Source organism: Tenrec ecaudatus, chromosome 10, assembly GCF_050624435.1.
Source record: "Tenrec ecaudatus isolate mTenEca1 chromosome 10, mTenEca1.hap1, whole genome shotgun sequence".
NCBI classification, from domain to species: Eukaryota; Metazoa; Chordata; class Mammalia; order Afrosoricida; family Tenrecidae; genus Tenrec; species Tenrec ecaudatus.
In genome coordinates, this window is record NC_134539.1 from 132,829,500 (window position 1) to 132,840,335 (window position 10,836).

A 10,836-nucleotide genomic window follows, 5' to 3' on the forward strand; every position below is an offset into this window, starting at 1 on the left:
ACCCCTGTGAAAGGGTCATTCAACCCCCAAAGGGGTTGCGAGCAGCAAGGTTGCGAACCACTGTGCTAGTGGGTTTCAGCCGCTGACCTGTTGGCAGCTCAACAGTTACATGCTAATACCACCAGGGCTCAATAAAATGGCAAATCGATAGCGAAAAACAAGTGGGGGGACATCCACGCCTCCCTCCACCCCAAACTTGCTGTACAACTTTGGAACTAAGTTTCCCTCTTTGTGCCACCTTAGTTTGGGGATCAAAATGGAAACAGGCCAGCACAGAAGTAAAGGTGTAAGCTGGCTGGAGGAGGAATCCCCAATTCTGACAACTACACCTGTGACCTCGGACATGTCATTTTGCTTCTCCAAGCCCCGGCTCTCTTTTATAAACAGGCTTAATACTTAACCATCTATAGGGTCATGGATAGAATAATGTTTAAAAAAAACCAAACACTTGGCAATAAGTTTGGTACAAAGTAAGCTCTCTGAAAATGTTACAAATTAAATTTAAATCTGAAAGGGAAAAAGCACCAGTTCTTGTTACTGGGATTAATCCATGCTCTTCCTGGGAGGAGAGAAATGGTGTGTTCGTACCAGTGCAATTGTTCAGCACCAGTGGCTGAATCAATTCCCTCTTTTCTTTTTTTTTCCCCCCCAAGACCCCCACCCCCAGGGCAAAGAACAGAGGCACAGGCATATGGATTTAGAGAAACGTCGTGTTTAATGGTAAAGCTTAGCGCACTCCAGCACGGGGCATGACCTGGAGTTGAAGCAGCAGGGACAGGACGGTGCAGCCCACGGAGCCTCACATGGCAAACAGGATGAGGAAGGCGACCATCAAACAGAAGAGCCCCATAGCCTCAGACAGGGCAAAGCCCAGGATGGCGTAGGAGAAGAGTTGCTGCTTGAGAGATGGGTTCCTGCCAGGGAAAGAGCAATAACAACCCGGAGGGTAGGGAGTAAGGTCATGCTGACAATGGGGGGAAAGGTAGATTGGGATGACTGTGACTTAGGAGCTTACTAGCCTGCACATTTCCTGGGGGGTTGGGTGGACAACAGAGAACCAACATGGTCAGTTTTAAGTGAGCCAGGTTGGGCTGAGGGTCCCCTAAAGAGGGTGGGGCACACATGGGAGATCACATAGGCTACCGTGAAACTTACCTGGCATAGCCAATGATCAAGCTGCCGAACACGGTCCCAATGCCAGCCCCCGAACCGGCCACACCGACTGTGGCCGCCCCAGCACCGATAAACTTGGCCGCAGTGTCAATATCCCGGGAGACCACGCTGGTCTGGAACTCCCGCCTGGCCACCTGGAGCGGGGAGCTGCTGTAGGAAGGCTAGGAGACGGAGAGGTGGATAGAAGAAAAAGAGTAGAAGGAGATCGTGAGGCACAAGGACAGGGGACAAGACTCCATCCAATTCACCCACCCACCTGATCCCTTTGAAATGCCGGCAAATTGCCTTGTAAGTACAGAATGCAAGTACAGGTGGCAAAGTCTGCCGGGAACTGCTCTTGGAGTCTGTTCTCAGTGCCAGGGAACCTTGGTGAGTCCGGGAAACCTACCTTTAGCAAGTTTGTTAACACAAATGTTCAACTTGAGGGGCTACCAAAACACCACTTCTAATGGCAGCTCCATGGACCCACACCAGCCCCATTCAGAAACAAGGACCTTACTCCCTTACCTGTTTAGATGGGATCTCCGGCCTATTCAGGAAGGAGGCAGACACAGGCCTGATGAGACCCCTGGCACAGCAGCGGACCTATAAAACCAGAAAGGCAACGACATACACACCCCAACAATAGCAACAATCGCACTGTCGAGCTTCTGTCAAAAATGCCTATAACCATCACAAATAGCAAAAGCTCAATGTAGTCAAAGTTGACTAATGCATTCCTTTTCCGTTAGGCCTTCACCAGGAAGACAACTGTCCGGAGATTCCAGTGTACTGGACTCCAGTAGCAGATGACCTTCACCATTCAAAACCACGTACCAAAGTTCACCTCCATGGACACAGCCTTCATCGGTATCCCAAAAGGAAACATGAATTCACACTATTCACAAGGCAGATGGAATTCCATTCCATTGCACCTCAAGGGAACGGGAAGCAGGAAATCTTATTTGCTACCCAGTTAAGCTTGGTGAGGTCCCTGAAACAACCATCTAAGCAGAGCCATCTAGTCTGGCTTTCTCAGGATATTTCCTCAGTGTAGTGATCTTTGGCTGAATATAGGTATCACCTGAGGAATTCGGGGGGGAAATTGCAAAGGCATTCTCCAATCTCATTCCTAGAGCCTGAGGTTGGGAGCAGACAAGGTTGAGAACCACTACTTTAGTGGGCTGTCTGGCTAAGTCTAAGGGTCAGACGCGGGCTCTCTGAGGACATTCCAAAGTCAAGCTGGTTTAGAATTATCTGCTTGATTCTACAGGCTCCAAATATGCAGAAGTCACCTGCATCATATTCTACAGCCTCCCCCCAAGGGGAAGCCAAGCCCCTCTCGATTCATTCATTAAATACTGATGGCTCCTACACCCGCCTCCACAACTCGCCCTCGAGCCTCGGCTTACCAGAGCTGGAGGAATGAGTAGTGCCCCGGTGGTCTGCATATTTTCAATCTATGCAGGGAGAGAGAGAGAGAGAAAATCCCACTGAAATAGTCTGGTCGTTTGGTGATATCGGCGACCTTCGGTCGTCCCCTTCACCCCCGTTAGGAGGGCACTGGAGGTCAGAAGGCCGGCGCAAACCCGCCAGTCCACTACCTTCCGCCCGTGGGGTCTGCAAAGGAAGGTCACGGAGAGCGGAAAGGAAAGAAAGCAGATAGCCTAGGCCTCGGGAGGAAAACGTTGCGAAAGAAGACGGTCCCCCGGGAAGGCTTGGCAGGTGCCAAGCAGGGTCCTGCCCATTTCCTACTGCTGTTCGCGCTCCAGCTGGGGCAGCCAGCCACCCACTGCCCCTGGTCATTAACGCGAATGGAGCAGGAGCAGGATTCCCGCCGCTCCTCTCAGCCCCGGGAGGCAAACGCCCTTGAACCCAGCCCAGCCCAGCCCACCACCGTGCTGGCCACTGGCGCCCGGCCCCCGAGTCACCTGCGCTCCAACTGCCCTGCTGCCCCGGCTTGGACCACAGTACTCGCCTCGCTCAAGGTGACTGACTCACCTCTCGGGTTTAGCTCCGGGTCTCGGCGCTCAGCTCCCCCACCCACGTGGCCTGGGGCCCTTCCACGCTCATTGGCCGCAATTCCCCCCGTGCCGCCATTGGTGAACGTCATCCGCTCCTCCTTTCTCATTGGCTGTATGCAGCTTCTTCCTCTCTCCCCACAGGAGCTTCGTGGCAACTCCCGCCTCCATGCGGCTGAAGGCGGGGCTTGCCTCAAGAGCTGATGTCCGATTGGCCAACTCCTGAACTGCTCGACCATAGAGTCGGCCGAACCCAGAGGTTCCATAACCTCCCTCACAAAATGGCGACCAAGGTGGAAGCTGCAGGAAAAGGCGTGGGAGAGAGGACCGGACGCCTCACGCAGACAGACACGTGACTATAGGCCTGCGCTTTCATTCGAGTGCTCCGGTCTTGCGGTGCGTTGCATGCTGGGATTTGTAGTCCGGTTGGAGGAGGCACGCACACTCCCACCCCTCCCCTGCCAGCGTCCTACTCTAGGACAGCGGAGTTCCCGCGAGACCTCCCTCCGGGTTCCACGCCTTGACTGCAGTTTCCCACCCAGGTGATTTGCGGTCACCTCTGCTTCCGCCATGCAGGAGAAGGGCCACCCGCTGCGCACGAAAGTCCGGGAGTGGATGGGCCGGCTTCTGTGGGCCTCCGGGCGTTTGGCGCTCCCTCGCGGAGTAGCAGCTCGATGGTTTCGTAAAGTATTGCTTCTAAAAAGCAGCATTATAAGGATAAAACACTTGGTACCCCCAATACCAAAGGAGCAAAAGATAAAAAACGGTTCACGACAGAAGAAGTATAGACTGCTGGAAATAATGCTCAACCTTGCTTACGAAAGAACTAGCAGCTTCCAGCGCACCATTTGGCACTAATCTAAAGTGCAAGTTCTCTTTTGGTTCCTGTGATCCAGGCACACTCTTCTATTGCGGGTGAGAGTAGGTATTAAAAGGTTTTCTAGAAAGCAACTTGCTTGGCAAGGCTTCCTGAAAGTTTTTGAATGGCCCATCCTCTCTGACCCAGAAATTCTCGAGGAATTGAGAGCGTTTAAACTTTCTGTTTCTTTCACCCAGTACTCTTTAGGGAATTTATCCTGCGGAAATAACTAGACACAGCCAAAGCTTCTGTTTACAGCTTAGCAAAAAGAACATTAGGAACAAGTAAATGTTCAACCCATATTCAATAGCTAAATGATGATGTTTCTTCACTTCATGAAATGAACAGATATTTGAAATTATGTTTTTGAACAGAATAGTTCATAGCGACCCTATGCGGGGTTTCCAAGGCTGTACATCTTTATGGGAGCAGACAGCCTCATCTTTGTTTGCAGAGTGACTGGTAATTTTGAACAGTGCACGTTCCCACAAGCTTACCTGAGGTGTCACCTGGTCCCCTTACAAAACTGCCTCATGGTGTGAAAAAAAAATATGAACGAAGAAAATGAAGCAAGGACAATTTATATTTTCGTTTTTCCTGTTTCCTATGTACGGATAGGTGCTAACCTGAAACAACTGTATGTTTACAGAAGCATTTTAAGATTGATGTGAAGTGCCTTCTGCTTGGTTCTTACTCATGGTAATCGTATTAGGGTGTACCCCTCCAAAAAAAAAACAAAACAGAAAAAAGCTCTGCTTGGTGGAGCTTCCGCATAGGATTCATGTGTCCTGCTAGGCAAGCCTGGAGCAACTCTCTCTGCACCCAGTGGTGTCGCCTAGAAAGGTTCTCTCTGTTCACAGTGAATTTTTACATAAAAGTAAACTTGCTTGAATCGTGTGTGTGTGTGTGTGTGTGTGATGGCAATTGTGAGAGAACAGTATGCACCTGTGAAATTTTGTTTCCTGGGTCTGCAGAAACTGTTGTGATGTTGAACACAGCTTAAGAGGCAAGCGCTATGGGAAAAACTCAAGTGTAAAAGTGGTTTTCTCATTATTTTTTTTAAATTAAAAACTATCAAGTATAACAATTTTTATTGTAAATTAGGAGGGGATTTACATTTCAGAGAATCAACTTTGTGTTCAACAATTTAAATTGTTTAAATTAAACTCCCCACTAGTTTACCTTTTAACTGCTCGTTGGTTTCGCTTCCTTTTGTGGACTACTTCCAAATCCCAAACCCACAGCCGTCAAGTCGATGCCGACTCATACTGACCTTATAGGACAGCATCGAACTGTCCCTGTGAGTTTCCAAAACTGTAACTTTTTTTTCTTTCTTTTAAAAAACTTTTATTTCATAATTTTTATTTAACTATCAATGAAAATCAATAACTTTTATATAACTTTCACTTTATCTCATGACTTTCAGGAGCCACTCAGGTACCAAGTTGGGAGGAATCTCAGTCCAAAGGAGAGAGAGAGATCCAGGGTCTGGAACAAGGTCCTGGCCCTCAGCCCTGCATGTATTCCTAGCTTACAGCCAAGACAGCATGCCAGACTTAAGACAAAGCCATCTTGGAAGAAAGGCTCCATTCATCTGTTGAGCTCTGCAACCGGGTACTAGATAGGATCTGCAAGGGGATCTTCTCCATGCCATCTCCATGGAAACCAGGTTGTGATAGTTCTCCAACAGCACATCTTGATACAGGGTCTTCTGAGCAGGGTTCAGGAGCTGCCATTCCTCCCAGGTGAGCTGTACAGCCACATCATTGAATGTCAGTGATTCCGTCCGAGCTCCAGCTTCTGGAAGTCTTGTTGAATGTGCTCCCCGGGGCAAGAACCCACTTCAGAAAGAGGGCAGGGGGTGGAAGCAGAATCACTAGGCAGTTTGGAGGCAGGTGAAAGATATGTGGTCCACCGCCAGTTTGAACACTTAAATTAGTGACAGTAACAAATGGTTTCCATGGACAGGTGTTCATGGAGAGGTTGGAAGTTTGTGTCTACTCAGAGTCTCCAGGGAAGAAAGCCGGGTGATGCACTTTGAGAAACCAGTCACAGAAACCCCTCTGCAACATCGCTGTGCTCTGACATACCTGGAGTCTCCAGGCGTTGGCGTGGGTTTGATGGCATCTGTTTGGTTCATTCCATCGCTCGAGGGACGCTCACTCTGAGCCTTCTCAGTCTGAGAGACAACTCTTTTTTCTAAATCACTTATTGGGGGCGCATGCAGCTCTTATCACAATTCATACCTCCATCCATTGTATCAAGCACCTGTGTATATTTGTTGCCATCATCATTCTCAAAACATTTTCTTTCTACTTGAGCCCTTGGTATTGGCTCCTCGTTTTTTCAAAAAAGGTGAAATGTCGATTGATGACAAACCTCCTTCTGGTCGTCTATCAATTTCCCAAAGGGATGAAAATGTCGACTTGGACTGCATTTGGAGTTCGTACCACCAGGTCAGACTGTTAATCAAGCTTTCTATTTAGAGGTTCTGAAAAGATTGTGTAGCAGTGTGCGACAAAAAAGGCCTGACTTGTGAAAGAAGGGGGACTGGTTTTGCCACATGACAATGTACCTGCTCGCGCAGCCATCTCAGTGCACCATTTTGGGCAAAAACCAGCATGCCTCTCTTGCCCCGTGCACCTTACTCACCTGACCTGTGAATGAAGAGGGACATGAAAGGGCAGTGATTTGCAGACATAGACAAGGTAAAGGAAAAAAACAAGGGAGATGCTGTCAGCCATCCAAACAGATGAGTTTGAAAAATGTTTCCAAAAATGGAATAGCAGATTTGGCAAATGTATTAAGTGTACTGGAGGGTACTTTGAAGATGATAAGGTTGTTTTGTAAGAAAAAAAAACAACTTAAATATGTAACTTTGAAAACATTTTTCTGTTTTTGGGGGGGCGGTCCCCCCTCATGTGCAACAACAAACAGTGCCTCGCGTTGCACCATCTTCACAATCTTTTTGTGTGAGCCCATTGCTGCCGCCATGGAGACGCTTCCTCTTCTTCACTGACCTTCAGCAAGCATGATGTCCTTCTCCGAAGACCGATCCCTCATGCTAAAGCGTCAAAAGTACGTGAGATGAAGTCTCGCCATCTTCACAAATAGGGATCATCTGTCCTACTTCTGCCAAGACAGGTTTATTGGGACGTAGTCTGATAGTTCACGGTATACTCCAATTGCGAAGACACGAGTCGATGCATTACATATATGTACACCCATGTTTATCACGCCACTGTTCACAATAGCAACGAGATGGAAACAACTTAAAGCCCGTGAGTGCAAGAAGAACTCAGCAGCCTGGTAGCGGCACACAGTGGAGTTCCACACAAGGGTAAGGGGTAAGCAAGCTTGCATCTGAAAAATAGCCTGGGACCTGGATGAGCCCAGACGACATTGTTATGGTAAATGAATCAAATGAGTCACAAAAGGACAAATAGGATATGAGATCACCCTGACAAAAAACTCAAAAGTTTTTCACAATAAAACATTCTTTGAGGGTTACCAGGAGTGGGAGGGAAAGGGAGAGTAAATGACTAACCAGGGCACTAACCAGGGAAGTAACGGCAATCTTACCAGTCGGTGTGTGGCGTGGGGAGACTGGCAGGCTGAAGTTTCGTGGGAGGGAGAGTTGATCTATACCCAAGAATATATCTAGGGCTGACAGAGGATATTTGTATTTATTCTGAATGTGCAAATGTATTTGCACTGCAAATTTATTCATGAACGTGGTGCAGCCTACACAGGACAAAATTATGAGATGATCCTAGGTGTAAACAAATACTTTGGAGGAATGAGTCACTGGCCCTGATGTTTCAGGGCACAACACGGTCAGTAGGGAGAACATTGCCCACCAAGACAATGTTCGCCAACGTGCTTTGGTAAAGTAACAACATGGGTCTTGAAATCTGAGCAGCCATTTTAAGGCACTCCCAGGCCAGAAGAAATAAGAATAAAGGAAATCCTAAGTGCAAATGACAGTAACAATTAGTCCGATTGACTATTGGACCACATCAACACCAGCCTCCATGACCCAGAGATCAGAATAAAGACATCATGCCTGGCTACTTCTATCAGTCACTGTGAACACATTTAGAATGTCCTGGTTACAGTGGGGCCGAGGGGGGGGTGGTGTTGGGGAATGTGGAACTCAAAATTATACAAGAGACGGGCTTACTGATTGGATAGGAACTTCACCACCCTGCAGGGCTGGAGCTGAATTCACCACCCTCACAGCTTGATTTTCAGCCAAGCAATAACCACCAGGTGAATTGTAACGCTGGGAAAGCACACACCTCTTAGAGAGTCAACCAACTGAAATCCAAAGGGCACCATTTATCCAAGAACAAAATCCAGAAGTGTTCATGGAAGAAGGAGGAATGGAGACAGGGAACAGGAAGGAATTAAGATAGGTGATGCTACATTGTGGGGATTGCAATCACAGATAAGGAAAAAAAAGTGCGTGGGAAACTAACAAATGTCATTTCCGAAGATTCTCCCCCAACAGCTATGCTGCCTTAAAGTGAGCACCTGGTTGATTCTGTCTCCCATCTCCCGCGGAGTCACCCATCCCCCCTCATGTCTTTCCCCTGTGCAGGTATTGGGTTTCCTCACCTGGGAGTTCAGGGCCTTTACTGTGATTACCATCCACCTGGTGATACATGTAGCTACTGACTAGGCATGTCTTATAGCTACCTACAGATAGCCCCAAAGACGATCTCTCCTCCTGTACCCTCTCCCCCAGTTCTTCCTCCTCTGGCCTCTCTGCTCTCCCCCATCCCCTTCTCCTCCAGGCCCCCTCTCCAGCCCTGTCCTGTCTCCCCTGCCCTTCCCACCTTCCACATGCCTACATGGATCACTAAGCGGGGCTGAATGAATTGTTGACAGACAACGGAAATGATTTGTAAATCTTCATCCAAAAGCGAAAAGGGAACAATATTAATGGGCTTAGACCTTCTTCAACAGCATTGAAACAAAGAATCAGTGAGATGCTGTATGTGGAAGCCCTCTTTTTATCATTCAAGTGGAAATCTTGGTGAGCCAGGAGAGACTGTGCTAAGTAGAAGGTAGTTGAAAGTGGGCCCGCCGGCGTGGAGGCGCCTAAACAGCTCCTATGGGAACTCAAGGGAATGTTCAGGCAGAACTGCTGTGATGGAGGAGGGCAAAGACACCGTTGTGGATAATAAGCTGGTCGGTGCCTCTCTACAAAGTCTTTTAACTCTCCTTCTAACACCCTATAATTTTCCCCCTAGAATCTTAGATCTTCTCTGTTTTTCCTTCAAGCCCAGCTACTTGAGAACTTCGACAAACATTTCTGAATGAAGCGTTTTGAACAGACTCCAAGTCCTGCCTTAGGGTTGGGAGTACTCAGGTGAATAAACCCATCCTTGCTATGGGGGAGTCGTGGCTGTGTGGATGGCTCTTGTGGTTCCCATAAAAGGTTTGGGGGAAACTAGGCAAATAAGATGCTTATAGCCCACAAAAAGGAATTGGACAGTCTATCAATAATGCAAGTAAGGGACATGGAACCCCAGTGGGGGTAAGGGGGTCTCTATGTAAATAAAGTACTTAGATCTCTTGTAGGGGATTGGGGAGTTTTGTAATCCCACTATGTTTAAAGGGAACCAGTCCCAGAGGTGGAGGGGAACTTAACTACATCACGAAGAAGAGTTGGGACCAGAGTATATCCTTTAGGCCTGGAGTCCTTGTGCTGAGCACGTGGTAGAACTGAGAGACCGAAAGCTGTAACACTGGAGATAGCATGAAAGGGCTGCAGGATGGGACAGGTAGGCCAGACTTGCCGACCAAGGGTCATGGAAACAATATATTTGGACAGGGTTTGGACAGGAGGTTTCCCTGTAGAATGGGGCACCTCTGGGCACTTGTAACTGGTGATAAAAAGCTTTATAACAATTGTCTTTTTAAAAATTGTCTAAGCAGGGCAGAGGCCAAGCCGGGAAAAAAAAAAGAGGACTTTGGGATGGCTGAGAGGCTTGTCCGCTGATTCCTGACTGTGAGTAGGAAACAAACTCTTTCCTGAGAACTTGTAACTACAGAACTGTGTGTTAGTTTAGGATTCCAGTGTGTGCCCTGTGGCCCAGGAATGCCCATGCTGGTGACTTGATATTAAAAGTGGTTCTGAACCAGGGAGGCCCCTGTGCCAAAGCAAATTTAAAACTTGCTTGGATCCTTAGAGAATGTGCATAAGAAAAGGCTCAGTGAAAATGAACCCCGCCCCAAAAAAAGACAATGAACCCCACAGGGAAACACACTCCACAATGAACCAAAAACCACAGCCAGAATGTCAGCTTGCACATCTCTCGGCTGTAACTACCACTGTGGACTCTCGAGCCAGCTTGCCAGGGTTTCAGTCCAGCCTCTCCTCTTACTTTCCATGCGATCTTGGGCGAGAAAAACTGTCTTGTTTCTGTATACAGGGTCGTTAGGATAATTAAATGAATTAATATTTGTAAAGTGTCCGGAACAGTGCCTCATAAAAGTGTTACGTGTTATTATAAATCAGGTATGTTTTCGATGATTAAGGATCCAAAAGGGAATAAAAGAAGAAGAGGGTAAAATCAAAAATGGAACTTCTAAAAAGGGGGAAATAATGTAAGAAATTAAAAAATTTAAAACCTAATTGAAGGGTTAAACAATAAAGAAAAACAAGAAAAACAGTTCTAAGAAAATTATTCAGAATAGAACACACACAAAAAGATGAAGAGACTTGGAGGTCAGAGAACATGCATCTCCTGAGAAGATTAGGAGAGACTACAGGAGAAAAAGCCAGTATTTGAA

The 10,836-nt window shown here is 47.5% G+C and overlaps 1 protein-coding gene across 2 annotated transcripts; it reads right to left on the minus strand.

Annotated features, from left to right (window-relative positions):
* Window positions 1-696: 696 nt before the first annotated feature.
* Window positions 697-3,217, minus strand: ATP5MC1 (ATP synthase membrane subunit c locus 1). 2 transcript variants are annotated; one of them, XM_075559312.1, is made up of 5 exons: window positions 3,084-3,217; window positions 2,565-2,612; window positions 1,681-1,758; window positions 1,156-1,334; window positions 697-914 (listed from the first exon to the last, which is right to left on the minus strand). In XM_075559312.1, the coding sequence occupies exons 2-5, from the start codon at window positions 2,601-2,603 to the stop codon at window positions 800-802; spliced, it is 411 nt and encodes a 136-aa protein (XP_075415427.1). In that variant the 5' UTR covers window positions 2,604-2,612; window positions 3,084-3,217; the 3' UTR covers window positions 697-799. The 2 variants fall into 2 exon arrangements, with proteins under 2 accessions (XP_075415427.1, XP_075415428.1); XM_075559313.1 differs by having other exon boundaries at window positions 3,154-3,185.
* Window positions 3,218-10,836: the final 7,619 nt, after the last annotated feature.